The following is a 27,931-nucleotide window of genomic DNA, read 5'->3' as shown; positions in this document are numbered from 1 at the left end:
TGAGGAGCACAAGAAAATAGCTATTCATTATGGATTTCCACTATCTTAAAGGGATTTATTTAGACAAACATAACCACATGTGATGAAAATAAGTGAAAAGTTTGTCTTGCCTAGTTCCAGTAATGCCCAAATTGGTTTTGGAAGGCCTGAAAGTCAGTTTTGAAAGTGTGTTTTAAATAAACAAAATATTTCTGCTATGGAAGAAAAATAATGTATACCTTTTTATGTTAAGTTTATAACAAGGCTTTTAAAAGAAAACAGTTACAGGTATTCAACTGCATCAGACTTCAAAAGAAAAAAGATTACACATACAATACAAAAATACAAAAAATATTTTTAGAACTTACAAACTCAAAAGTCTAAGTGGTCAGAGCTTTCCTAAAATAATAATAAAAAAATACATTTCAAGATGCACTTTCCTTTCTGCACTTGCAAGTTCAACTTTAGCAAGAAGACAGTTTTAGAGGCAGGATGAAAGCAACTAATATATTGAATACTACAACCATTTCCCAGCTAAAATTCAGTGGTTGACACTATCAGGTATTTGAGTTTAAAAAGAACCTTATGTTTATTTGGGTTATGGGAGGTGGTGCTGTTGGGGCAGGTGGTGGTATTGCTGTTGTTAATTTAACCAGTTAAACTGCTGTTCAATTTAACCAGTTCTGTTAATAAAATGTTTTTACAAAGATGCAGTCTAAATTAGACTGAAATTTAGACAGTCACTACTAGCACTGAAATCCTTCAGCACTGCCCTGCAATATGGAAGCTAAGAAATAAACTGACCAGATTCATGCCACTGTGGAGAATCACTGCAAAAGGAAGACAGGCAGGAAAAGGTCAAGTTTTATTTCTGAAGCTGATTCTTGTTAGGAACATCAGGACTGCAAATACAGCATTCTTCGACCTGATAGCATCCACTGAGGTCATAGGCATCAAGGCATTTTGTCTCAAATGGCAAGACAGGGAAAGTGCATCTTAGATTTTTCATACTTAAGCAGTGAGTTACCGATTTTTGGTGTGGCTTTTATTCCTTCTAGGCATAGTAAAGAAAAATATTTCAACCAAAGGTGAAGCTTAATGTACATTAGCTTGTATTTTTGGTGGTGGCTTTTGTGTACCACTAGGAAATGCTAACAAGAACTATTCAAGGCTAATGATTTAAAAGGAGCACACTGAAAATACTGATTTACCTTTGTAATGAATATTCTTTACAGACTGTATCTAATATACAGACAAGGCCCATTTCCTTAGGACAGAACAGGCCACTGAAGGTTACACACCCTACATGAAATTTTAAACAAAATCAGAGCTAAGTTACCAGAGCCACTCAGAGCAATGTAATTCCTAGTTTGCAGAGACTTAACAAAAGGTGACTGCACGGAGAAAAAAAATCCAAATTCTTACTATTTCCTGTGTAAGATTATATTCAAAGTAATAGTCCAGTAACACTTCTAGTACAAGACAATGCTCACTCTCTTTAGCAGAATTCATAGGAGTCAACTGTTTCTCCTGTAATGAAGAGGGAGCCAGAAGTGAGAATGCAAGAACATTCAATTTTAACCTGATTAAAGAGACAGTAACCTTTTTTATCCACCTAATTTAATCACTGACAAAAAAAAATTATCTTAAAAAGGTACCACTCCAATTTCTTTATTATCTGTAACCTTTTGAAACTAATCACATGACCTACAAAATTAGCAAATGCCTTGAAATCTGTATACAAAACATAAATTACCTCTAATTTCAAACTCATTTATTAGTGTACCACTCAAAGTCTTAAAAAAGTGGCTCCAAAGATAGTCTCATACCATTCTTAAAAAAGGAAACTGTTCCTTTAATTTTACACCCTCCCCTCCCCCCAAACACCCAACTTGTAATCCACATCATTTAGTTATTTTCTTGGTCATGGACATTTCCAAGATGAGATTTTATATTTCGTTCCCATAGCTTCTGGTTGTCAGAAAATCCATGCTTTCCTTTATTGAACGAATTTGGTCCTGCTGAGGTTGGTGTATCCCTGTGAAAAGCAAAACAAGAGCAGATGAGAAAGCCAGCTCAACTATAGTAGACTGTGCCATATGACACTGAAAATGCTGATTTCAAGTCCAGTCTGCCCCTCTAACTATCACAGAAATTTCCTTCTGCTACATCAGGAGCTCTCACTATTAGCAAGTGTAAGCTGGCCACAGAACTGATCTGTATATAGTATGTCATAACAGAGTGAGGAGATGGGGCAGGAGAGGAGGTGGCAGTGGTAATAACTGCTGCCAGCTACAAAAATTAAGAAACTGAGGATCCAAATTTGTTACTGGAGAAAAAGGAAAAACCACCAAACTAGAGAACTTCCAAAGTGACTGACTTTAAAAGCAGTCTATCATGACAAACACCTCTGAAATACAAATTCTCAAAATTCATCCCTAATTTAAGTGAAGTCTCCTCTGAAAACATCCCAACTTATTTTAGGACTGGCCCCCTACCCTCTCAAATCTGTGGCAAGCAGAAGAATTACATAATTTATTATAAAGTAAAGAAGCAATTCTTTGTCTTTCTGACAGATGATTCTTATTTTCTCCTTGCACATGAGTTTAAAAATGTGACCAGACTACCTATTTCAAAGCAATTTATAAAAGGGAGAACCAGAAAAATACAAAGTAGAGAGACAAGCAGGAATTCCCACCTATTACACTGAAAAAAAAAAAAAAGAAAGAAAAAAAAAAAGAAAAAAAGAAAAAAAGAAAAAGCAGCTTCTATTTAATGCAGACTCAATTTCTACCTCAAAAAATGTAAATAAGATTCAAAGTTCAAATGCAAATGTAGTACTTTTAACCTCTAGATGACACATTTGAAAATCTTGTTTCTGGAAAAATGCTTCTTTAACCTATTCTACCTCATTGTAGTCTCAAACCATCCTCAAGATCTGCCCTGAGCTGGGGAGGTATTCCATGCACTGATCCTTCTCCAAAGCACGGTTCAAAGCTGCCCTACCTTCCAATGTTCTTCATGCGCATCTTGGCTTCAGGGGGCATTTCCTCTGGTTCGCTCTGCAGGGACAAAGGAGGTCAGAGCAGGGCTGGGCGCCTGCCTTTGGACACTTCAATGCCTGACAAGATAAAGGCTGGACTACAGCCCTACAGCACAGCAAAGTGACCTTGGACACAATGGAGGTCCTACACGGTTATAAAACAAAATACAAATTCCTTTGTTCAACTCCATGAAAGAAGGAGCACTAATATGACAACAAAATATTTAGCAAACCAGAAGCACATCTTTCCTTTGCCTCCCCCTAATCAAGCCTAGAGAAAGCAAGTATTAATTCAAATTATGTTGTGCATCTTATTTTCAAGGAGAAGTTATCAACATTTTAATGATTTCTTGAACCAACACAGAGGTATTGTACATTCTTAATCTGAGCCAAAAGAGATGCTTCTAGGTTGAAAATTCCTGACATTTATGTTAAGAACCATAAATAACCCACTTTCTCTGCCTACCACACCAATGGTATTTTGTGTTGATCACTGGCTTATTACTCACATCTTCATCTTCGTTGAAAGCTGCTGCTACAGAAAGGGTTTTTGGAGCCAGGGTTGGAACAGGCTCTTTAGGCTTCTGGAAAAGACAAAATGCACAAGTAACATTAGTCTACTAACTCAAAAAAGCTATCCATAGCTTTTTTAAGTATTTTGGTAAAATTAAATCAAATATCTTCACTGAAATGGGCAGCCGGGGAAAAAGTTTTTGTCTGAATCAAGCACATAAAGGATTCTCTAATGACAAAGGAAAATGACTGCTCATTTATGTGTGATCACTCTGAGCAGCAAGCTGAGCCCTCTCATATTACAACTCCCCACTTTCAGGTCTTAACTTTCTAGAACACTGCAGGGGTACTCAGCCACTGGTGCATGATATGAACAATTAAAACAGAACCTGAGTAACTTGTGCTATTCAAAATTTTACTGTGCCACTATTTCCATTATTCTTTTGGGATATTCTTATCCATCAATGTCAGAAAAATAATATGTTTATTTTCTTCTATTTTAACAACGTGACAGCTTTCTCGCTTAAAACAATTCAATGCTTTTAAACTACTACCAGTATCTATCACACAGTCTGATTAATAGAAGTTCCTTTAAAGAGTATTTATTTTATTTCCAATTTTTTATTCCTCTATTTAAAGTGTAGGAAGTTGTCAAACTCAAAACTGTTACATGTACTACAACAGTGGTACCAGAAGTTACTTAACACCACTGAGAAAAAAACAAGTAACTAGTAACAGATTGTTACTGTAGTACTAAATCAATCCTATACAGTGCTTTCTGCATTTTGCCTTTACTGGCAATTCTTTAATACACACTCGTAGAAGTTGGTACTGCAGCAGAGCCCTTATGCAACTGCCTACAGCTGTTCTTTACTAATACTGCACAACATATAAATACCACACCATTTTTAAAGCATCTGGCCCAAGGAATGGGGAATGTTCTAGGGGAGTAAAAATGACTGAAGAGAAACAGAGCAAATTTCAGCACTGTCCGTCACCCACTAAGTTCAGTGAACCAGAAATCCTGAGCCAAATTTATTGACACTTTGGACATTAAAAACTGAAGTATGCTAGAAGCTCAGAGAAGGAAGCCTCGTCTATTTTTCTAAAGTCTGAGCTGGCCTGGCTGTATTTATACCCTAGAATGCTGCCAGCACACATCTCCCTTCAATCTCAAAATAAGAGCACCCTTTTAATCCTCTGCAGGTTTCTAAAATGTTGGCATTGTGGGTACAAGGGTTTCACAATTAGAGTTGGAATTCAGTGCAGACAGCTACTTATATCCATCACAGTGATAGGTGGGAAATGTAAATTAACTGTATTAAACAGAGAGAGAGCCCCTGGCTTGTCCTTGGCCAAGCCAGTGGAGGACTACTCTGGAAGTACAGAGAGTCATCAGATTCCAATCTGAACAAGCACAAGGATACCTTGTACTGGACAATCAAGGGGATCAGAATTCTTAGAAACCCATGTAACAAAGCCCCATCTCTTACATTTAACACAAATAAATCATACTGACCTTGCAAAGAACAGGCAAAGCCAAGGAAATACGCTATAATTCCCCATGCTAAAATAAGATCTTTGGAGTGGAAGACAACCTATTAAGCCATCTAGATGTTTTCTTCTAGCTTTAAGCATCCTATGCAATGAAGATCCCAGCACTCATTTCAAAGTAGCCTGAACAGCTTAACAAGTCTGCTCATTTCCTTCAGGAAATTACTGCAGATTAATCAAATCTCATTATAAAATTATTCAGCATGTTCAAAGATCTACAGTTCATTTCAATCAAGTCTTATGATTCCTGAGACTACTGACCTGTTATTAATCACCTTGAAGTACTTACACATGCACAACTAGCTGGCCCTGCAACGCCTGCTTAAGCTTTACCCAAGTTACCCTCATGGGAATTCAAGTTTCCTCTGCAAGGAAGCCTCCCCAAAGTACTTCCCTTTTCCCTCAGTTTCCCTAAAATTAAAAGCCCTCAGTAAACTTACATTTGCTCCCAGTTTGATGGATATTGCAGATGCCTTCTTTGTTGTCTGACTGCCTATGGAAAATCCAAACTTGGACATTTTGGCAGGAGCAGGCTTTGTGGTGAAGTCTTCAGCTTCTTCATTAGCTGCCCGTTTCTCTGCGCTGCGACTCGAACTTTCTCCTCCATTACTGGAAGAAACAGTCTTAGTTTTCACAGGTTTTTCTGCCTCTTCTTCAGGTCCTGGTGAAGTCGAAACAACTTACCAAGATGAGCTACTTTTATTGAGCAGATTGATGGGAGCAGCAACCTCAAAAAGCATTATACTTTGGGTTCAATAGGTAAGATGTTTTTAGTGACAGCAGTTTCCACCAATGTATATTTAGTGGACAGCAAAACACAAAGAGGAGAAGAAACTGCAAGCACTCCACTACTTGTAAAGAACTTCTTGTATGAGTCAGGAAAACCATCTTGAAGCACCATCTCTTTATTTAGTATGGAAGTCAAAGTTCATGTAGTAAATTAAATGTAGATGACTAAATCTTTTTAAGTTTTTAAGTTGCCACAGATAAGCTTTCATAATTGGAATCCCAATTCCAAATATAGAGTAGATAACCTAAGTTAAAATTAATTCTACTAAATTTCTACAAAATCATGTCCATGCCAGTCTCTAGGCTTGTCTGGCACAACTCTAAAATCATGGGAGTGACTACAGTGAGGCCGTCTGTCTCAATCATGTTTCAAGTCACTGCTTGTCCGCATCTCATCTGTAATAAATCTGCCAAGCTCTGCTTGAGGAAGGAATCAGCACTAAAAAAACATATATATAGATTTCATCTTTTCTGGTTTTGTATAGTCATGGAAAACATAGCAGCTGAAAAGTGATCCACAGAGAAAAAATATTCAAGCAACACTTCCATTCCTATAAAATCAGCTTCTTCAGCTACACCAAGAGACAAGGATGTCTTTGAAAAACTCATATTGAACAGAGTAAATGCTTCAGCAAAAAGACACTTCCCTGCTGCTGCAATAAGCAAACCACTGCAGTAACAGAAGCGGGGAAAAACCAACACACATTAAGGAATGGACAGGGAAGTGCTCACAGCAGCAGTTTAAAACAAACTGGAGCTAGCACAAGTTCCTCATCACATCAAATGGAGAACAGCACCTTCCAAGCACAGCAAATTCCAACCATAAGGGGATAAAGCTCCTTGCACTGCTAATGCAAAAAGCTACTATGTAAGATGAAGCAATGGGAGAGAAGAAAGTCTGAACTGGGAGTCAACAAAATTGTAGCTCTGAGAAAAAAAAAAAGAAGCAAACAACATCAGGAAAGAGAAAAACTAGGGACTTAATCTATATATATATTTGTCTGCTATTTCCCAAATCAGAAGCAGCAGGATATACCACTTCTACCCCACTCTTCCAGGTATCAATAAGTGATTGAAACCAAAATGGATTTATCATTCACCTTCAGAAATATGGCAGATCACAAAAAAAATGGTAACTTTAATCAATTTCACTGTATTAAAAAAATGCTACTAGAAATTTGATCCAGAAAATATAGATATAAAAATGAAAAACAAAGGAGGAAAGAGAAACAATCAAAATTTACACAAGTGACCTTGGGTACTGGTAGCTGTCTTAGCAGAGTGTACCAAACAGCAGTCTGCAGAGACTGTCAGAGCATCCTTACAGTTAGTCCATGGAATCACATTAAACAGAATGTTCCAAGTGCAGCCTCAGTACACTAGAGACTGTGCTCCGAGGGTAGCTAGAAGATTCACTGGCCGGATTTGCTGGTTCCTGTTGGAACCGTAGGGCTAAGCCTTCTTTTGCATAACATACAAAATCCATAGCAGCCCAAAATTCAGGGCACAGGGAACCAGTTCCTAGACTAGTGATAGCTTGAAGGTTATCACACTACTTCTTACAGCTTACTTCTTTTAAGTGCAAATTCTCAAATACTGCTAAGCACAAGGTGAAGCCTAATACAATCTACCCATATCTGTTTATCTGTTTTCTCAGCAAATCCTAAAGAGTATCTCTCTCAGAATTAGTTCCTACCAGCACTGCATTCTGAGCGTTATTTCTACTGGGCTTGCCAAAGCATGAACACCAGACTGATGAAGGAAACACTCTTGCTTGATGAGAGAGCTGTAAGGGGCACAAGTCAACTGGGGAAAGAGGGGAGGGAGCTGTTGTGCTGTTTGATTTCTGCAGGAAACAGAAATGCAAGCATATTAACCATTAAGCAGGTGTCTACCATCTCCCATTCCAGTCCATATATATATTCCAACATATCAAGGCTGCTTTATCATTCTCTGGAGGTCATACTTCACCTACAGAAAGCACCAGTACTATTTCCAAACTAGACTGGCTAGTGCCCTTTCCATGGATTGCAAACATTAAAAGCTGTCCTATCCACAGCTAACTTTTACTCATGCGTATCAACAAGCCACACAAGTGGGCAACTTCCATGGCCCAGGTGGCTGAAGTGCCAAGAGTGACAGTGCCATCTGCACAGCATTTCAGGATCTGTTATCCATGGGAACCACTGGGGCATGTGGGAACAAACCTCTCACAGCTAAGTTAATTTTAAGATAAGCTCCATTATCTTGCCAAAAGCTGAAGACTGCAAATTGCTTTCAAAAATCGTCAGGGAACAACTATTCTTCCTTAGGGCCAAGGTACCTCAACTTATTCAGATCATGTTTCAGCACACAAAACAGTACACAAGACAGTATGAATTACTGATGTGCTGATGCTGTCCAGTTACTGTATTACTAATACAAAAAAACACCCAATACCACCACCAAAAAATAAAAAACAAAAAGCCACCAAAGCCCAACAGAGAACCAAGAGTCAAGGAACACCTAAAATCAATACTCTTCTAATGTCAGTGATTATCAGAAATAACATTCACTGTTGAGGCTATCCTGATTAGTTTACAAGCCCGATTTAATTTTTCGACAGATCTAAGAAGGGCCCTGTCTCTACAGATATACTGGAAAAAAAAAAAAAAAAGACTACCAAAACCCAATTAAAACAAAAAAAGAAACACACCAAGAAAGAAAAGCTTTATCTTTGCAAAGACACTGTCCTCTCAACTTTAAGGGAAGAAAGAAGAAAAAAAAACCATACAATTAAAATTTTCGAACCAAATTCTGCAGAAATTACAGGAATGTCCAGTCATAATATAAATACTGTAAGACCAAAGAGCAAACTTACAGATTGTTGCCAAGCAAAAAAATCCCCAAATGCTTAAAACAGCAATTAAAGAAAATTCATTTATAAAAAGGTACCATAACTGCTGAAAGTTAATAGTTAAGGCTCTGTCTTCATCCTTGCAGACAGCAACAGTCGTATTTCTCTCAGAACACGGCGTAAATACTCCGTGTATTTTTACGTAAGAGAAATAGCGTATTTGCATGGACAAAGAGAAGCTGGTGTGTTTCTACGAAAGCGCCGGTAAAGCTGAGCACGGCAGGCGCGACTCGGCCTCTCCTCCAGCGCAGCCCCCTCAGGCTCAGGCCACCCACTCTCTTCGCAGGGCCGGGCACCGCACGGCCCGGCTCGGACAACTCACGGCCGGATGAGGCACACTTGGATCCCCTCCACCCCCACTGGACCAGCCTGGAGCCCGTTCCCACCCCACAGCTCCGCGGCGAGAGGCTCTACATGTTCACCTCCTGCGGGCTGCGGTCGCTTCGCCTTCTCCCCCTCGGCTCTGCCGTCCGCCATTTTCCCCGCCTCCTCCGCCGACTCACGCGCCGCGCACGCGCGCCGCTCGGGCCCGCCCCCGCGAGGACCCGCTCGCGGCCCGGCCGGCCCCGCCCCTGCGGCGCGCGGGGATGGCGCGGCGGGAGCGGCGGGAACAGCGGGAGCGCGCCGAGCAGCACCGATCTGATGCTCGTCCGGAGCTGCTGCGCAAATGGGCACGGCTTCCATTCCCTCCTCCGGGAAAAGCGGGACGATCAGAGTCACCCTCCGGCACTCCTAGCATCGCACTCTGAGCCTCTGCGTCTCGGGGGCGCGAAGGAACCACGTCCGCTGCCGCGCCCTCCTCACTGCGCGTGGTTTAACGATTACCTCCCGTGATTCACAAATACCATTACCTCATTGCCTCCTCGGTGTGTATAAATATCTAAACTGTGTGGAGGTGGTGCGCCAAGAAGGATCCGGTGGTGCCAAGCCATGGGACAGGAGGCAACGGGCACAAACTAATGCACCGGAGTTCCACCTGAACATGAGGAAGAGCTTCTTTCCTGTGCAGTGACCGAACACTGGACAGGTTGCTCAGAGGGGCTATGGAGTCTCCCTTACTGGAGATATTCAAGAGCCTCCAGATGCAACCCTGTGCCATGTGCTCTGGGATGACCCTGCTTCATTCGGGAGCTCGGACCAGATGACCCTCTGTGGCCCTTTCCAACTTAGCCAGCCTGTGATTCTGAGAGATTAATTCAAGTGAGCAGTGACACCACCTTCCCCCACCCCAGTGTGCAAGCCAGTTTGCAGATCAGAAGAGGCTGTTTGTATGGAGCAAGAGCAAATGACAGAAGAGACATAGCACCCAGCCCATGGCAGGGGGGTGGTTCTAGATGAGGCCCCTTCCAGCCCAAACCATTCCACAGTTCTATGACTCTCAGCAGCACGTAGCGAGGCACACACACTCACAGAGCCAGTCCTTGTACTTCAGGGCTTCCCAGGGAGCTGAAGGCAGCTCTCAGCATCACCTGGAACACCATCCTAGGGTGAAGCTTTGTGTACTTCCCAACGACACACAGCTGAAAGGAACCAGGTAAAGACCCTGGGCCAGAGGTGATCCCTGCCTGCAGACCCCTGCACCTCACAACAGGCAGTGAAAGGCAGTATCAGGGTAGTGAATCTTCTGCCTTCCAATCCCCACCTTACAACAGCATGTAGGAAGAGGTCACCAGGGAGTGGGTCATCACCAACTCATCATCTGCCATCACTGACTTTAAGCATCACCCAGAAAGAAAGCCCTCCTCATCCTACAGACAGCAGACCTGTATTTAGCTGCCCATGGCAGCTCTGCAGCCTGAACACAGACTTCCAGAGAGACACCAATATATTTTGAGCTGTGAGAAATATTAAAAGGCTCTCTGCTCCTCTAAGTATTTACTAATAGGGCAATTTACCATCTCAGAAGTTCCAGCACTTTGGGAAATCTACATTACATGGTCTGAAAACACAAGCACTCGGATACAAGTCTTACACAGAAGTAGGTAAGATTAATTTTTTTCCAGCACAGTAAAGAAATTTGCCTCGTTCCTTGCAAGCAGGGATTTTATTTGTGCCAGATAGAACATCCAGAAATAAATGGTGCAGTTCCCCAAAGTCATGCAAGGTTTTAACCATTTAGTTCAGCTATCAAAGGTCAATTCATCTGCATACAAGAGGATTCAGGAAGTAATGGGAGACGTCTCTTCTACTTCATCTGAAGTGATCTTTTAGAATAAAACTGTAGGCAGCCTCTAAAACAGTGAGCTCTGAAGACCTTTGCATTCAGTAACAATCACCCCTGTCCAAGCACAGTTCAATTGAACAGACTGATAGTCTTCATGTAGAGATTTTTTTTACAACAAATTATCTCATTTCTCTTATATAATTTCAATAATTTGTGAATAAATTTAAACAGCTGGACTACTGAAGTCATTAAAAAAACCCAACTCTTAACAATAGTTATTTCAAACGTAAGCAACAAAACATATTCTAGATTAAGAGTTGAACAGAGCTCCAGATGTACCAAGAAGCCAGAGCATTAAAGTATACAGTTTGTGTGTAAAAAATTCATTTTCCTTCCCATCACTCTACTTTTGCTTTAGTTTATACTTCTTGGGGTAATTTTTGCCAAATTGCTTTTCTACTTTTTCCCGTCCCTTTCCAAGTTTAAGTGTGTTGATCAGGTCTAATGGTTTTTTCAGTTCCTTTACAGGCTTGTTTACAAAGCCACAGTATTTCCTTTTCGGAACAAATTCCAGAGCCTTTTCCCAGTCAGCAGTATCTTTCAAGGTTAATAAAATATACATCATTTGATCCAGTGTGAGATTTTTGGCACCAGTACACCAAAGCAAATACTTCTCCAGTGGAAGGGCTGCAGTCTCCAGTCCTAATCGCTTTGCCCGTGCTAAAGAAACTCCTGTTTTTATGCTCTTGTCAACCATCGACCCAACAATGTAGATCTTATCGTGATCAAATGTTTTCATTACTTTGGGAGAATCAGCTGTCAGATAGATGAGCTTATCCTTTGGAAAGATTTCTGTGTAGCACTGGTCTGTCACTGTGATAAGCAGTTTGTCCCATGCATCTCTATAATTCTTGATAAATTCCCTATGATAGAGGCTATCATCTTTGAAGTTACAGAAGTGGATGTGGAATGGATCCACAGATCTCCGATTGCTGCTTTCACTCATTACTATCTGTCTCACTGTATTTGTGACTTCTCGGACAGACATTTCTTTTTCATAAGACATGTCAAATATTAGAGGCTGGCCAAAGACCATGGACTGAGCAGCCCTCCAACTGTATGCTTTATCCATTGTGCGTGACCACAAACATACAAATGGACTCTTTTTGGTCTCATCTGTTTTTGAATATTGATCTTGTGCTTCCAGCCTCCTTTCCCTTTTCTCATCCATTTTTCTTTTGTCATTTTTCTTGTGAAGTTCTTTGAGATACAAATATTTTAAATACTTCTTTTTGGCTGACTTAGATGGACACTCCATAAAAGTTTTTAGCTGTTCTTCACTAATATTTTCTGGAACTGCTCTGCCAGCTAGCCTCCACATCTCCAAAGTCTCACGTGCAGCAGCCAAACTGGAAAGCTCCTTAGGCTCCGAGGCCGTCTCACTGACCTCTTCTTGCAATCCAGATTTCATGACCTTCTTCCACTCATCTAAATCCAGTTTTTCTGAGGGTTCACATGACTTGTCCTGCTTCAAACGAAGTGATAAACTCAGAGTTCTACTGAGTGGAAACAAATCCTTTTTCATCCCATGTTGCGCAGTAAATGGAAGGACAAAACGTCCTACAATTCTTCTCAGAAGCATATTAGCAGACTGCATACTTAGACATGAGCTGTGCTGCAACACTTATCTGTGAAACACCAATAAGAGGGGAAAAAAACTTGTCAGAAATCACAAAGAAAACACATGCAGATTTTTATTCCTAGTAACACTAACAGACAATAGGTTACTTCTTGGAGGATGCTAGAATTCCTCCTTCGACTATGAATTTTTTACTGTTTCCTAAATAAAAACAGCTTAAACCAGCTATACTTAATGCAATTCAAAATGCAGTCAAACAACCTTCAAGAACGGTGCAAGATCTCTTCAAGTTATCTGTATCATATGATGAGCCTTCACAACCAAAGTCAGTGAAATGCTGCATGCAAACCAGAAGTATTTTTATATAATTTATCTATCCTGTGAGAACAGAAAGAAGAGATGGAAGAACAAAAACTAGTAAAGATCATCTTTCTTCTTTTTGCTAAATTGTCTGTGAAGTTGGCATAGGCACATAAATCCTCCCCAGTCCCATTAATTTTATCCACATTTGTACTTAAATATGTAAAGTCTACAGAAAGAAAAACACACACAAGAACATTTAATAGTTTCCTTGGCCTGTGCACACTACTGAACTAAGCATCAGTGAATTTTCAGTCCCGGAGGAAACGTGATTTGGACAAAACTAGAATTAATTCATAACTTTTATATCAAAATTCATAATTTTCCTAATAAACTGAAAATAATGTGATATACAGAACAAGAAGTTAATGAATCTAATGTTGGGTTTGTAAATACGAACCTGCTCAGACAGAGGCACAGAAGGAGCAGTGTATTATTTAGAAATGTTATATAACCTGCCATGTGTTTTATTACACAGTAATTGGTCAAGTTGGTGGCTGACCTCTCATGTTCTACCGTTATTAAGATAAAAGAAACAAGAACAACCAAGCAACCTAACAATGTGAAAATCTGTAATTGCTACAATGAAGTATCCCTAATTTTACATTGAAGCATTAAACTAATGGCAAAAGTAATAATCAAAGAAGCATGGAGAAATCAAGGGATCAGTTCCTCAATTAACTTACATTACTGGAGCTCCAATTAAGTCAATATTGAGCACCAGATTTACACCGTCAGAATACCTGATTACAGCTTTTGATAGAGCCAAATTACCTTCCAGTGTGTCATTCACCCTAACACCACTACTGCAAGAATTAATCTAACGCTCATTGAAGAACTTAGATTTGTAGCACTGAAAGTATTTTTCTTTTTTTTTTTTCCTTTTTGAGCATGACTTCACTGCAACTCATCTCAGTAACAGAAAGGCTCTTTGCTGATACTTCAGAGACTGAACAACTTGCCTTACTTCTCCAGCATAGCTGCCCACTCAGAATCACAGACTGAGTAAGGTTGGAAGAGGCCACAGTGGATCATCTGGTCCAACCTCCCGCTCAAGCAGGGTCATCCCAGAGCACATGGCACAGAATTGTGTCTAGACAGGTCTGGAATATCCCCAGTAAGGGAGATTCCACAACCTCTCTGAGCAACCTGTTCAGTGCACGGGCACCAGCACAGTAAAGATTTTCTACCCCATGTTCAGGTGGTATTTCTCTGCACCAGTTTCTAAACCCGTTGCCTCTTGTCCCATGGCTTGGCACCACGGGCAAGAGCCTGGATCCATACTCTTGGCACTCCCTTTAGACACTCACTGATGAGGCCGGCTGCAGGGGAGCAGCACTGCACATGTTTAACAACTTTTAAACCAGCCCACGAGCACCCGAGCCGCTGAGCGCCAGCTCACACCCCACAGCCCGGTGCCGTACCCCCAGCCATGCCGGGGACACCGGCGCGCCCGCTCCCCTCGCTGCGGCGGGGCCCGCGAAGACCGCGGCCTCCGGGGCACCGCGCCGCGGGTGGCGAGAAGCACCTGTCCGATCTCCGGCCGCGCTTCCGCCCGCCTCGCCGGGGTCGGTCGGGGCAGGGCAGGGCAGGGCCGCGCGGACCCCGAGGCGCCCTGCGGTCACCGCCGGTCCCGACCGCGCCGCCACCGCGCTCACCTCGCGGAGCCGCTGCGCCTGCGCGGGGCGGGCCCTCCCGGCCGCGGTGCTCCCCGCGGCTGTCCCCGGCGCTCCGCGGCTACAGCGCCGGCGTTCCGGGTTGTCTGCGCCCGCACGGCAGGAGCTGCGGCGGGCGGTGATCCGAACTCTCCCGTATTCCATTCCCGGGGTGCCCCCGGGCACTGAGGGGGCTGCCGGTGGGTGCTGCCGCCGCCCCTGGTGCGGGCCCGGGTCTGGTCCCGCCGCCGCGCTGGGCTGGGGCTTGAGGCAGTCTCCTGGGGCCGAAGGGTTTGTCAGATGGGCCTACAGATCTGTGCTGTCTCTCTGTCTCTCTCTCTCCTCTTCCCTCTCCCCCGCTTTTTTTCCCTTTAAAGAATTTTAATAGCACAGAGAAGTTTCGCTTCTTTTTGACCCGCAGGTTGCTGTTGTTTGATGATGCGTTGTTTTGTTGTTTTTTCCCCTAACTGTAAGGCTGGGGTTTTATTGGCGACCGCGATGAGTTTTCTGCTGCCCAAACTGACCTGTAAGAGGGAAGTGGATCAGGCAATAAAAAGCGTTGCTGAGAAGGTTTTGGTTCTCCGTTTTGGAAGAGATAATGATGCTGTTTGTCTGCAGCTCGATGATATTGTAAGACCTTTTTTTTTTTTTTAACAGACTGTACAAGCATATTTGGTGCATAGAAGAGAATGTTGCTTTTGCTAAGATGGGCACTTATGAAAAGTTTGGTGACAAGTATAGAATAATATTACACAATATTTATAAAAAGGTTTGAAAAGTAAGCATCTGTGTTACTATTGTAGTGGCTGAACAAAGGCTTGAGGTAGAGAAGATGTGATATTCTACACCTGCTTTAACTGGTAACACATAAGAGAAACAGGCTTTATAAAGCTTGCCACCCTTTTTTCCTCGTATCTCAGTCTAATTGTCATCTGTCCATCTCACTTTTTCCAGCTTGCAAAAACAGCTCATGACCTAAGTAAAATGGCAGTCATTTACCTGGTGGATGTGAACGACATCCCAGTCTACACCCAATATTTTGACATCAGTTATATTCCATCTACTGTATTTTTCTTCAATGGACAACACATGAAGGTTGATTATGGGTAAGTCATCCTACCATTGTCTGTTATGTCCGTAAGAATTATCAGTCTTTTTCTATGTTGTCATATCTGGGGAAGGTAATATTTGAAAACTATAATGTTATTACCAGCATCTGCATTGAGAATTCTGTAGGAAGCCAGAATGATGTAATTAGGGAAGTTATTTGAAATATGCTCTCATGCAATAAGTAGGTTAAATATGTCCAACTCTGCAAAAAATAGTAAGAAATGGTTAAAATCTTAGACATGACGCTGCACCTGTTTTTGACCTTTGGAGGTCTCAGCATATTCCTGACTTTTTTATGCCATTACAGAGTTAGTTCATTCTTTCAGAATGACCAGATCAGAACTTCTTCTCTCATTTGGGCATCTTTTCACATTTTTAGGTGGTTTTTCTCTGAATACTTTAGCATTACAATTCTACCTTTGTCTTATGCTTATATTTAGGTCTCCAGATCACACCAAATTTGTGGGAAGCTTCAAAACAAAGCAAGACTTTATAGATCTGATTGAAGTGATTTACCGCGGAGCAATGCGGGGAAAGCTCATTGTGAGAAGTCCTATTGATCCCAATAACATTCCTAAATACAACCTTCTCTACCAAGGAATTTAATAGGTTGACCTGAGATAACAATTACACAAATGGACGATGCTGTAGGTCCCTTTTTCCTTTGAGCACTTTTGGCCACCTCTGACATTGCAGGACAGTTTGAGTGTTTATCCCGAAGGATCATATTGGTCTCCTTCTGAAGACAGATATTCTGTCACCTCATGCTTCTCTCATAAATAAAGCTACGTGTTCATGCACAGAGTTCGCAAAAGTTCTTTGAGTTGTGTGCTGACCAACCCTTACAAAACAGGCAGGCTGTGTGCATTCTCAGCTGTGGCATCTCCAGTGCAACCTTCTTCAGGGAACTGAGGCACTCCGTTAGTTGCCTGTGTAGTACCATTTTCATTCTGACATAATAACAGTAAACCTGACACTAATAAAAAAAGCTGTGCTTGCTCTCAAGAACATTCAATTGAATGTGCCTTTCCAATAGAATTTTACATTTTACCCATTGCTGCGTAACAAGACAGAAGTTTCTTCTGAGAGAGATGATGAATGAAATCTGAAATGGATATAAACACAAAGGCAAGTTGATGCTCTCTTCTCTCTGAAACCCATTATTACTATTCAACAGCTTTTTTAACTGAGATTAGAATGCTCTACACTTGTAGGAGAAGGTTTTGTCATCCTTCAAAGGATCCTTTTTTGTGGCCATTGAGCACTTTCGATTCCCATGGGTTTGAACTGGAATTTAAGAATAATTCTTTTGTTTACATTCACTTTAAAAATTATTTGAACTTCTGCTTGTACACGTTGCAAGTCTTGAGTATGTAAATTTAAAAACTGTGTTTCCCACCTCTTTCTAAAGTTAAACAGCTGAGAAGAAAAGGCAATGTCATTGCCTTGCATCATTTTGGTAACTGCAGGTTGCCAGACTAGTGTATCTCTGTAGCAGCTCATGTCCAGTATTCTCACTGGCTCAGTTGGCTTTAAAATGGAAATTATTTTACCTCCATGTGTCCCATTTGGGGCACACCAGCTCCGACTGGAGGGAAGGTAGTAGTATGTACTTCCCTGAAGCATTGTTCAGCTTAACAGTAAATGTTTCAAGGAGGAAGGTGGATGTTCCAGCTCTTGAAAGATTTTAAACAATACATGGTACATAGGACGAAACAGATTGTTTACATGCTTTTGCTATTCCAGATTTGGCCTTCTAATGAAGCTAAGCACTTAAGCAAATGTTTTCCTGATAGTTTAGTCTGATTATAGAGCCAAAACTATAGAATGTTTATTGTAGAAAATGATAGATGAGAGTTGGTATACCTTAACATGTTTAATTCAACTTTAAATTTCACAGCTAGCCAAAGGGTTGTGGCTTAAGGCTTTCAACAAGGCATATCTTTCCTAATAGCTAATGTTTGTGTTTTTCTTCTCAAAACCAAACATAGTCTCAAACTCAGAACTGTGAATTTCTCCACAGTGAGATGAAGGTGCTTAAGTGATGGAAAGGTGCAGAGGCACTTATGAAAGGAAGAGACCACTATCAAGAACAAACCAGTGTACCTTTATTTATCGCCTCTCTTCTTTCTTGTGCTGCTTCTAGTTGCAACTGGTGAATTCCTCAAGACTGTTATGATCTTGGCTTTCAGCACGCTTTTCAGGTACTTAAAGATGGGTTCTAAGCAGCAGGAGAGTGCTAAACCATACTTTTCTGTTCCAGCAGAGAAAGTAGGACAATTTGCTCTCATGAGAAATTGCACAGTTTTATTTAGGGGTTTACTGTTAGACACCCATTCTCGGCAGTTTTTGTGTATCCATTCCTGTATTTCTGGATCATGTCTGCTCTGGTGCTGCATGCTGTGTGTGGAGTCGATGAACACCACGGAGCACACTTTATTCATCACCTCACATTTCCTCTGCACCAGCAGATCAACAAACACCAACCCACCATAGCCATGGGCAATGAAGGCCACGTTCCTGGCTGCACTCTTTGCAATGAAATGATCCCATACATACACGCTATGCACTTCAGGGCTGCTGCTGCCCCTTTTGGGGATCCAACAGACAGACTGTGTAAAAGTAAGCGCTTCTTCCCTGGCAGAAAATCTCTCCTTTTCAGTATTCAGATCAGTGAAATTGTCATTGGGGTTCAGTACAATCACTTCCCAGTGGCTTTGCAGGGCCATTTTGATGAATGGTATTTGTGTTCCATGTTTCAGGCCCTCACTGACAATTGCCCTTCGCCCCCACTGTCCAGCACAAAAAACTCCACGGTCTTGAAGAAGGATAATTAGGCTAGAGGAACTTGTTATTGCATCCTTGCTCATGAAGAAGAAGCTTCTTGGTTCATCCTCTGTAGCATCAGTAGGAATATAAACCTTCTGCAGCATGCAGACTCTTTCCAGGAGCTCATAAACATACTGAGTAATAAAATGTCCCAGAACTTCGTAGCATTTATGATTCTGCTCATGTCCATTCTTGTAGTAAATGAAAACAAAGGATTCATTTGTATCCAGGTGCCTCAGTTCCCCTTTTATATTGAAGTCGTATTTTAGTTCCTCTTGATACTCTGAAACCTCTATTAGTTTCCTCAATCTGAGTTCACGCTGTATTTGTAACCACTACAAATTAACAAGAGTATTATGTCAAAGTAGCGATAGACCTCTACACAACACCTGTCTACCCACCCCCCTCCATTAGAATTTAGATTTAAAAGCTGTTACAAATTAAATACATGTTGATCCAGAGTATTTAATTGTGATGTTTGCTATGCAGCTGCTTCTAAAGCCCGTTAGAGATGTCAGTTGCAAGGTTCCAACAGCAGTAACTCCTCTGCCTTTATTACACCTTATTTCAGTTTGGTAGTTAAAAATTTGTAAGTAGCACGTTTATTTAAAGATCTGTTTAAGGTAGTTTGAATTCAAGGCTTTAAGAAGGAGGCACATGTACATAGTTCATTGTTCACTTGAGCAACTTTTATTGTGCCGTCTCCTAGCCATTGTCTTGGAACTCCACTGAGTTTCAAGGCCACCTTTGAAATACAGGCCTACGCAGTTGGAAATAGTCCAATTGTCATAACTGGATCCTGAGTTTTTAAAGAAAACAAGCTGCACTTACTAAGGACTTCAACCTTCCCGTTGCTTGTGTACCAGCATACTCTCCATGTTCTTCTACATTCAACTGCACTAGAACAGACAATACATGTATGTGTTTGCTTTTTCTAATCTCTCTAGTTAGTCGTTCATTCTTGCAAGCACTTGCCACATGGAAATGTAGGAATGGATGACAGAATAAACTAGCCACTGTGATCCAGGAGCAGGAGAAAAAGTCCAGGCAGCAAACTGTCATGAGGTCTCCAATTTCAGATTATCTCTAATGACTGATATTAGTTATACCAGAAAGTGATTTTTGTGCAGCTGAAAAATTAAGCTTAGCAGAACTTGCTATTTTCTGAGTAATTCCTCAGTAATTCCTACTGACTGTAGAACTGCAAACAAGGTATAACCTTTGGTATGGTCAGAATCCTACCTTTACAAGAGTTTAGTCCTAATACAGTAATTTATTTTTTACCTGTAAATGGTCTGAATCAAGTTATATTTGGCAAGTTAGACTGTATATCTTTAAGTTTTTCTTGCTGAACTGAAAGAAGTTTTATAGAACACAGTAAATTACATTCTATATTAAAAGTCACCGTACCATTTGATAAAGCCAATTACTAGGACAAAAATAGATCTGAATATTTTAATGTAAGCGACTTGATCTGGAATTCAAGTCTTTCAAGGAATGCAAGTTTTCTTGAGGTAAAGTGCTTAGCAGATTGAAAATTATTTCTTACACTCCCAAATTAAAAAAAAAAAACACCAACAAACAAAACCAAACAAACACATTTTTGCTTTTTTTGCTTTTAAACATTGGAATACTGTGTGTATTTTCCTTTTAAGTAATTTCCACTTGGCTAGTGTTATTAAGTCCTCTCTTCAAGGTCATTCCTGTCTTCTAAATAATAGAGAGCAGGCTAGAAAATTATACTTTCTCCTTTTTTATCTCATATAATCAGTACACATAGAAAAAGGGAAAAATCATATGCTAGGATATATAATCCATTTATTACTGTCTTGCCAGTTTCTTGAAATGGAAACAGCACAAAGAACATGAAAGGGCACCCATTCATCTATGATTTTTTTCATTCTGCAGGAAGGCACGAAAGACACAAAGAAGATGGGAAAACAGTCTGTTTGCTATATTACTGAAATATGGACAATTAATGCAAAAGAGAAAATACTTAGTGGGAAAGAAGCTATCCATATTCCAGTTGTTGTTCCCATGAAACAAAGTGGGAGAAAAATGGACATATTTTAAGGAAAGATGTGTATGAAGAAAGGCACAGCTTTCTGTAAGAATTAGGAATAGGTAGATGCAGTTTCCTCAGTGGTATGCTGGGGACCACCTCTCAGCCCCTTTCCCTCCTCACCCCTAAAAGATTGGAGAGACTAATTTCCCAGCATACTCTGAATAGGAGGTTACTATTCTTTTACTCCAGCTACTAACAGCAACATTGCTTTTTCAGTTCCAAAACAAGGATATGTGATTCCAAATTAAACCCTGAACATCTACTTTACAAAGCATTGTGAAGGATTGCTGAAGATTTCAGGAGGCAGAAACAAAGTTTTACATAAAGCGGACATATGACTTTCCTTCCCAAAACTGCCTTCAGAATGCAAAATGAAAAATTTTGAGGCAATTAATGATAGGTTATCTCTTTGGAGTTGACTTAAATAGCAGCTTATAATTACATACTTACTGGTCCAGAGGACTGATTTTATTGTAGCAACACAATTAATTATAGAATTAAAAAGTAGCAATTACAGGTTGTTCCAGATACAGCTGCACAGTGCATGTACTTCTTTGCCGTAATTCTGCATTCTAAATCAGCACTGATAGCTGTTTGTACTTCACTCTCTATATGTAAATGCAGTATTCAAGGTTGTATATGCTGGCAGGCTTTACAACTGCTACCTTATTTTTAAAAATTTGCTTTTGGGGGAAACATAATCCCTCTTTCCCTTCCTCCCACTTTTCTATTCAGATTCTAAAATGCTTCAGATGTAAATTTAGCTGGTGGTTGTTGCAGCATTTGGCATATTCTAAACACTACTGCAGTATAAGTACTATATAAGATCAATAAAGATTACTTTGCTTTCCATTTAAAACCGTTTCATTCTAGTAAAGCCCAATATTACCATATTCTCTTCTGTAAAATCTGTCATCATCATAGACGGAAATATTTTTCACTCTGGGAGCATAGATAAGTCCTCTGCATGAAAAAAATAAACCTGATCATGGCTTCAGTTTTCATTACTTTACATTCTGGGGTGTGTATCTACAAAACCTGTCAGTAGCTGATAGTTTGTGGCTGCCTAAAGCACTCCAGATAGTTCCAAGTTACAAACTCGCCTCTCCTGTTTGTAATTCACACCTGACAGTAAGCTAAGGCTAAACCTTGAGTATGAAACTAAACATTTGCCCACACAGTTTTAATTCCCACTACCAAGAAGAAAACAAAGTGGAAAGCACCACACAAGACTTACAATTCTGAAGCTACCCTGGAAAAAAAAAAAAACACAGAGCAAAAAAAAAAAAAAAACCCCAGCCACCAATTCTTCGCCTCCCCTTAGCTGCAGGAGGATTTCTAAGGGCAGGGGCTACACACCGCTGCCAGCCGGGGTTATGAGGGCGCTCCCCGGGGTGCATCCCCTGTCACGGGATTAATTTGGTGGGGTCTGGCTGTCAGCTGGGGGAAGCGTCATTAGCAAGCTACAACTTAAACCTGGGTCGGGCCGGGCCCAGCCCAGCCCAGCTCAGCTCATTATTGCTTCTTTACAAGCAATGCGGTTTTCTCAGTTCTTTAATGGCTTTTAGCCATTAAAACTAGTACCGAGCTCATCCTGAGCAGGTTAAAGCTCGGAGGGCCTGAGGGGCAGCGCTTAGGCTACGGGCAGGCGGTGGCTCCGGCACCGGAAGTACCCGGGGAAGCTGCGCAGACGGCGGCGGGGCCGGCCCGGCCCGGGTAAACAACTCCGGCGGTATCGGTGAGTGCTTGTGCTGCCGCTGGGGCCGTTCGCTGCTGGCCCTTCGGCGGGGGAAGGGGAGAGGAGGGCAGGGCTGCAGCCGGCCGTCAGCGTTTCGGGGGGGGGGGGCGTGCGGCCGCGGTGTCTGCCGCAAACGAGCGAAGCCGGCAGCGCGGTTGAACGGAGGGCACCGAGGGACGGAGGGAGGGCTAGTGGCGGCATTGCTGCGCCTGTGGGAGAAGGCTGAGGAGAGAGTGTTGGAAAGGTGGAACTGCTGGCTTAGGCCTGTTAAAAACAGGCGAATCAGAGCCAGAGTATGTTAAAAAAGCCTGGGCCTGATTATTAAAATCAAAGACAACCGAGGACGAGGCCCCAAGATAAGCCCAGGACCTCAGGGGCAAGTCAGAGTAACAAAACATAACAAGTATCTGTGCACAAGACACAGGGTATTTCCTTGGATACAAAGTCCGCAGAAAGATCCTGGGTGGCCAGCACCCGGGGTTGTTAAAGCCTCTGGAAGCTGCTGATTGGTGCGTTCTTGATCCCTTTGTTGATTGGCCCTCTTTCTGGTCTTTGGTTGGTCTATAAACTGGTGCATTCCTGGCCAATCATTCTTGAACTACGAGGCACTATTGGTTGGTTGATCCCTCCAATTGCAGGCTGAACTGATGATATCACTCTCCGATGCACCTGGCCTCCTCCCCCTGATTGGCAACTATGCACACCCACTTAACTAATAGTACATATTTAACTTTGTGACAACTATGCACACTCACTTAACTAACAGTACATATTTAACTTTGTAACTCACAACTATTCACTACATTAACAATTTAACAATGCGTTACATTAACAATTCGTTACATTAATCGGTAGTTATTTATAACTCATTGGACACAATTTATCCATTATTACCCCCGCCTACTAAAACAAGTTTATTTATAACAACTCCCCCCTCTAAATCTTTGATCGGGCTTTAGCCCGCATCAAACCTTTTATTTAAACAGGAGTATCATAGACCTGGTAAATTTTTCTTAATTTCTGGTACTTTTCATAGGTCTTCTTGGCAGTTTTGGAGTTCTCCCCTGGTTTATTTTCTTGTATGATCATGATTTTCTCGATCTTCTCTCTGCTTAAGCTCTCTAGGGAATTCTGCACAATGTTAGTTATCAATCGAATTAAACAAGGTATTACACAAGGAAGTAGAATAAGACTTATTAAGGCGCCTCCTGCAATCAATAAAACCTTCTTCCACCATTCTCCCCCTAAGAGGTTATCCCACCAATTCGGTTTTATCAGAGGGATCCATCTCTGGACAGGGACATGTACCAATTTTCTAATTCTGGTTGTAATGTTTTTGATAAGATCTCCATCAATTTAAATACAACACTCTGATGAATTAAATTTACCACAGACCCCGCCTTCTTCTGCCAATAAATAATGCAATGCTAATCGATTTTGGTAGATAGCCATTCTCATTTGGCGGTTTTGGGTAGAGATTAGATCTAAGACCATGGCCATTTCATTGGTTATGATTTCCAACACTGCTTGTAATCTAATAATTCTATTTAACATATAAATAGGGGTTCGGTACCCCCACGACCCATCTTGGGCCCAAGTGGCAGGGCCATATGTCTCGATTATTCTGTGTGGAGGCCACTCTTCTTCCCCCCACTTTTGAGAACCACCAATTAAGTCTCTTCTCTTACGCTTTAATTCATCATATAAGGGGATTCCTAGATGCTGACTTTCGTCTCTGGGCAGTAAAAAGAAAGAAGGTTTTATAATACCTAGTGAACAACTTCCTGTCCAATCTTTAGGCAACATTACATACGCCATTCTACCACAAAGCCAAAATAACTCATTTGGGGCTCTCCAGAATTTATGATGTTCTACAGAAGTGACCCCATTTTTACTCCAAAACTTGTACATTTGGGGATCATCATAGAAAGGGTTGGGATCCCTGGTAATGCATTCATATAACTTTTCCCTTTGAATATAAGAACACCCCTGTTTTTGTTTCCTGGACCAATAAAGGTGGGGAGCCCCAGGAATCCACCATTGGTGGGTGTCGTTGGTAACTAGATGTCGTTTACAGGATAACTCACACATATGAAATGAACTTAGAAGATCCCTTCCTCCACAGACATTCTTCACTGACTACCTCAGATTTTAAATTCCATACTTCTTCATTGTTCCTTTTATCTTGCACAGGTGATGACCTTTGGATTCTTATCTTATTCTTCATTAATTTTAAGATCTCTTTTGGACTCAGTGCAATTCCTTCCCACGGCCAGATTTCTGCTGTTCTAGTGTCTCCACAAATCCAACAGTTAGTTATATTAAATTCATGGCTTATCTTTTCAACTAGGTCTAAAAACAGATTTTTCCCACCTAGAATCTTGAGTCCTGCTCCTTTTCTTATTACCCCTTCCACTTCCTTTTCCTTTATAAAGTCATGTTCGTGAACCTCTTTTGCTTTCCCCTTTTTCTCTGGCTTCTTCTCCAAACATATCCATTTTTCCCTTGTAGGGCATTCTCCCAACAGTTTTTGTTTATGATTTCCTATGTTTTCGGAGAGCCAATAGGTTGTACTGTCCTCTACACATGTTGTTAATTGTAAAAAGTCAATACAGTTGGGACTCGGATTTGTATGAATTCTTAGGACGGCAGTCCGAGAGTCTCCTGCATAAAGTGGATAGTAACATCTATCACAGGGGTCTATCTGACTTCCCTGGATGTTTATCATTGTTAGCAGTGCTAATAGCAACAAGGGTCCGGTACAGGGCACTCTCCCAACCTCTATATTTTCACCCCCCTTTGGGAAGGCCTATGGTGTATCTGCCTCGTGGCAAGAGTGTATCCTGACCCGGTCATGCCCCTTGTAATGTGATCTTACCGTTACCTCCTTCTGCAGTGACTTACTTGTATTGACTTGAGTGTTTCTTTTTAGGGCCCGATTACTAAATGAGTGGGAGGATGCTCTATTCTTTGGGATCTGCAATAAAAAAAATACCAGAAATTTGACTTGAGTTATAATAAATACTTAAATACAAGCAATTTTAACTTTTAACACTAATAACAAGTTAGAATAATTATTTAAATAATAGGTGACAATTAATAAATAACATCTTAACAGTTCATAATAGATTAAAACCCTGCTTTTCTTCTTATTTCACTTCTCTTGAGGTTTCCTCTTTAAAGTTAGTTTTGTGTCGGATGTATTGACCACTGTCCGTCCAGTGGGAGCTTGTACCGGACCTTTAACTCTTGTGACATATGTCCATCCTCTTTCTTGTGTCCTTACTGCAGTCTCAGTAGTTAAGGGAACCTGAAAGGGACCCTCCCACTTAGGAGATAATGGCTGTTCTTTCCACACCTTTATTAAAACCCAGTCCCCCGGCTGAAACGAATGAATTTTAAAGTCAATTGGGGTGCTTTGGGGAAGATATCCATTTTTCCTTAATTCCTCTAAGGTATTTGCGATCACTTGTACATACTTCTTTGTTCTCTGTTCTCCCTCTTCGTAAGTCCCTGTGTGGTCTGAGACAGTTAGGAATGGCAACCCGAACATCATTTCATAAGGAGAAATGCCAATGTCGGCTGTTGCCTTCTGCTGAGAAGGCAGGTGACCTGGTTTCAAGACACAGCATGGCGACCCGGCCTCGCCCGGGTCACTCGGGCCACCAACATGCACAGACACCAATGTGGTGGATGGTCAAATGGCATTTATTACCTTATCTCGTGAGGTTAAATAGTCAAGGGGGCTTTACTACATCAAAGGGGGACAGTGGGTCCGGCTAGGGTTAGTAAGGAGTGGAAAACTACTGGAGTTAGGAGGGGCTGCATGCCTCAGGGGTGATTAATTACATATCACAGGATGAGGGGAGAAGGGTCTTGCTTTCCGTTACATCCCGAAATCTTCTGTTTGCCTGTCTCTATCTACCACAGTCGGCTCTTGGTTTTGTGTCACCTTCTGATGAGAAGGTGGGCGACCTGGTTTCAAGACACAGCACGGCGACCCGGCCTCCCCCAGGTCACTCGGTCCACTGACATGCACAGACACCAATGTGGTGGATGGTCAAATGGCGTTTATTATCTCATCTCGTGGGGTTAAATAGTCAAGGGGGCTTTCCTACGTCAAAAGGGGATGGTGGGTCTGGCTAGGGTTAGTAAGGAGTGGAAAACTACTGGAGTTAGTAGGGGCTGCATGCTTCAGGGGTGATTGATTACCTATAGCAGGAAGAAAGGGGGGAAGGGTCTAGCTTTCCGTCACATCCCGAGATTTTCCGTTCGCCTGTCCCTATCTACCACATCTCCCCCCCCTTTTTTACTAATGAATGAGGTAGTTATAAACATAGGCACTAAGGTGAGGTACAAAGTTATAATATGATAAGGGAAAAGGGGTTTTTGGTAAACCTGAGTAATCTTCGCAAGGGAAGTTTAGAGAACCTTTGCGACTGGCAGTGTCCTTGGTTTTTGGTTCACAGCATTTGTTGCCGGCCTATAAACAGGATGTTGGCCCGTTCTAGGCGGGCTTGAACAAATGAGACCAGCCTGTTTAGCAGGCATGGTCCGAATGTGAAGGTTAAAAGCAGTATTGCTAGCGGACCTATTAGGGTGGAAATCAGAGTGGTGAGCCATGGTGATTGATTGAACCAGGACTCGAACCAGCTCTGTTGGGTTTCCCTGTTTTTCTTTCTTTGAGCCAGTCTATCTCGGAGTTCTGCCATGGAGTCTTTAACGACTCCTGTGTGGTCCGCATAGAAGCAGCATTCCTCCTTCAAGGCGGCACACAGACCTCCTTGCTGCATGAACAAGAGGTCCAGTCCTCGCCTGTTCTGTAAGACCACTTCCAAAAGTGAGGAAACTGATTTCTCCAGAAAGGAGATGGATTTCTCGATCCTCTGCAGGTCCTCATCGATGGTCATTTGCAGCTGAGCAAGCCCTTGGTGTCGGGTCGCGAGGGCCGAGACACCTGTGGCTGTGCCAGCTGCTCCCAGGCCAAGCAGCATTGCGATAGTCACTCCTGTTATTATTTTTCTTTTGTGGAGTCGGCCGGGCTTCTCAAAGATGTGGTACACCTCCTCGTCTGAGTGGTACAGGACCCTAGGAACAATCAGAACTTGGACACAGAAGTCGATAGCGTCATTGAACTTGGCAAGGAACACACAAGGACTCACCCCAGATCTCTGACAAACCCACATCCCAGGTGCGGATGGGACCGCCCACTTGTTGACCTTTCTGTTGGGCTTGACGACTTCGGTGCAAAAGTTGCCTTTCTGCTTTGCTAAGGCTGCATTGCCAAAGCATTTGCCCTGGCCTGTGACTTGACTCAGGGTGATTCTCCTATGGGGAGTGTCCCATCTGCACTGGTGAGGAGCCTCGGCTGTGGAGTAACTGAAGGGGGTGTCTAGAGCAACTCCTTTGTAGAAAGGAGGTTTAACATCGTAGCAAAGCCAGCAGGAGTTGGTTAGGCTCGGGTTGGATTCGTTCAAGGATAGAAAGGTAGCCTCCAGCATGCGGAAGATTGGGTCTGAGTCCGACTCGGCTAAGCGGCCTATTTGGAAGGCGTCTGCATGGCTGGTCGGGATATCAGTGGCCTTTGTGGGTAGTGG

General features: G+C 42.0%; 5 protein-coding genes across 18 annotated transcripts in view; 2 read left to right on the top strand and 3 right to left on the bottom strand.

Moving 5' to 3' along the window:
• Positions 1-23: 23 nt before the first annotated feature.
• On the bottom strand, positions 24-9,274 carry PCNP (PEST proteolytic signal containing nuclear protein). 3 transcript variants are annotated; one of them, XM_053934521.1, is made up of 5 exons: positions 9,197-9,274; positions 5,530-5,750; positions 3,532-3,606; positions 2,986-3,041; positions 24-2,017 (listed from the first exon to the last, which is right to left on the bottom strand). In XM_053934521.1, exons 1-5 carry the CDS (start codon positions 9,249-9,251, stop codon positions 1,888-1,890), a joined length of 537 nt encoding a protein of 178 aa, XP_053790496.1. In that variant the 5' UTR covers positions 9,252-9,274; the 3' UTR covers positions 24-1,887. The 3 variants fall into 3 exon arrangements, with proteins under 3 accessions (XP_053790496.1, XP_053790495.1, XP_053790497.1); XM_053934520.1 differs by lacking the exon at positions 9,197-9,274 and adding an exon at positions 8,813-9,105 and having other exon boundaries at positions 5,530-5,698; XM_053934522.1 differs by lacking the exon at positions 9,197-9,274 and adding an exon at positions 5,774-7,003 and having other exon boundaries at positions 5,530-5,698.
• A 1,525-nt stretch (positions 9,275-10,799) lies between these two features.
• TRMT10C (tRNA methyltransferase 10C, mitochondrial RNase P subunit) lies at positions 10,800-14,665 on the bottom strand. Of its 4 annotated transcripts, none has more exons than XM_053932262.1 (2): positions 14,596-14,665; positions 10,800-12,626 (listed from the first exon to the last, which is right to left on the bottom strand). In XM_053932262.1, the coding sequence occupies exon 2, from the start codon at positions 12,593-12,595 to the stop codon at positions 11,342-11,344; it is 1,254 nt and encodes a 417-aa protein (XP_053788237.1). In that variant the 5' UTR covers positions 12,596-12,626; positions 14,596-14,665; the 3' UTR covers positions 10,800-11,341. The 4 variants fall into 4 exon arrangements, with proteins under 4 accessions (XP_053788237.1, XP_053788218.1, XP_053788246.1 ...); XM_053932243.1 differs by lacking the exon at positions 14,596-14,665 and adding an exon at positions 14,466-14,578; XM_053932271.1 differs by lacking the exon at positions 14,596-14,665 and adding an exon at positions 14,362-14,424.
• Positions 14,666-14,672: 7 nt separating this feature from the next.
• TXNL4B (thioredoxin like 4B) lies at positions 14,673-21,608 on the top strand. 3 transcript variants are annotated; one of them, XM_053932284.1, is made up of 4 exons: positions 14,673-14,792; positions 15,067-15,222; positions 15,547-15,698; positions 16,143-16,502. In XM_053932284.1, exons 2-4 carry the CDS (start codon positions 15,091-15,093, stop codon positions 16,306-16,308), a joined length of 450 nt encoding a protein of 149 aa, XP_053788259.1. In that variant the 5' UTR covers positions 14,673-14,792; positions 15,067-15,090; the 3' UTR covers positions 16,309-16,502. The 3 variants fall into 3 exon arrangements, with proteins under 3 accessions (XP_053788259.1, XP_053788262.1, XP_053788268.1); XM_053932287.1 differs by lacking the exon at positions 16,143-16,502 and adding an exon at positions 20,440-21,608 and having other exon boundaries at positions 14,704-14,792; XM_053932293.1 differs by lacking the exons at positions 14,673-14,792; positions 15,067-15,222 and adding an exon at positions 15,248-15,452.
• Positions 17,789-20,425, bottom strand: LOC128782093 (putative protein FAM172B). The gene is made up of 2 exons (XM_053932229.1): positions 19,363-20,425; positions 17,789-18,866 (listed from the first exon to the last, which is right to left on the bottom strand). The coding sequence occupies exons 1-2, from the start codon at positions 19,591-19,593 to the stop codon at positions 17,811-17,813; spliced, it is 1,287 nt and encodes a 428-aa protein (XP_053788204.1). The 5' UTR covers positions 19,594-20,425; the 3' UTR covers positions 17,789-17,810.
• A 284-nt stretch (positions 21,609-21,892) lies between the features above and the next one.
• Positions 21,893-27,931, top strand: part of SENP7 (SUMO specific peptidase 7) — a 70,414-nt gene continuing 64,375 nt past the window's right edge. For all 7 annotated transcript variants that reach the window (XM_053932187.1, XM_053932210.1, XM_053932221.1 and 4 more), the window contains exon 1: positions 21,893-22,334. The gene's annotated coding sequence lies outside the window, so the exon portion shown is untranslated. The remainder of the gene's footprint in view (positions 22,335-27,931) is intronic.

The sequence above is a fragment of the Vidua chalybeata genome, chromosome 2, assembly GCF_026979565.1.
Source record: "Vidua chalybeata isolate OUT-0048 chromosome 2, bVidCha1 merged haplotype, whole genome shotgun sequence".
Lineage (NCBI taxonomy): Eukaryota > Metazoa > Chordata > Aves > Passeriformes > Viduidae > Vidua > Vidua chalybeata.
This window is presented reverse-complemented; position numbering and strand designations above follow the sequence as displayed.

What these genes read in the sequence shown, in the direction of transcription:
- LOC128782093 (XM_053932229.1), bottom strand. Translation starts at nt 19,593, where the DNA reads ATGACAGTTTGCTGCCTGGACTTTTTCTCCTGCTCCTGGATCACAGTG. An exon ending in CGGGAAGGTTGAAGTCCTTA is followed by an intron (nt 18,867 to 19,362) that starts GTAAGTGCAGCT and finishes GTTAATTTGTAG; the next exon opens with TGGTTACAAATACAGCGTGA.
- PCNP (XM_053934520.1), bottom strand. Translation starts at nt 8,940, where the DNA reads ATGCAAATACGCTATTTCTCTTACGTAAAAATACACGGAGTATTTACG. An exon ending in ATTAACTTTCAGCAGTTATG is followed by an intron (nt 5,699 to 8,812) that starts GTACCTTTTTAT and finishes TGTTTCTTCCAG; the next exon opens with TAATGGAGGAGAAAGTTCGA. An exon ending in CTTTCAACGAAGATGAAGAT is followed by an intron (nt 3,042 to 3,531) that starts GTGAGTAATAAG and finishes TTGTCCCTGCAG; the next exon opens with AGCGAACCAGAGGAAATGCC.
- TRMT10C (XM_053932262.1), bottom strand. Translation starts at nt 12,595, where the DNA reads ATGCAGTCTGCTAATATGCTTCTGAGAAGAATTGTAGGACGTTTTGTC.
- TXNL4B (XM_053932284.1), top strand. Translation starts at nt 15,091, where the DNA reads ATGAGTTTTCTGCTGCCCAAACTGACCTGTAAGAGGGAAGTGGATCAG. An exon ending in GTCTGCAGCTCGATGATATT is followed by an intron (nt 15,223 to 15,546) that starts GTAAGACCTTTT and finishes CACTTTTTCCAG; the next exon opens with CTTGCAAAAACAGCTCATGA. An exon ending in CACATGAAGGTTGATTATGG is followed by an intron (nt 15,699 to 16,142) that starts GTAAGTCATCCT and finishes GCTTATATTTAG; the next exon opens with GTCTCCAGATCACACCAAAT.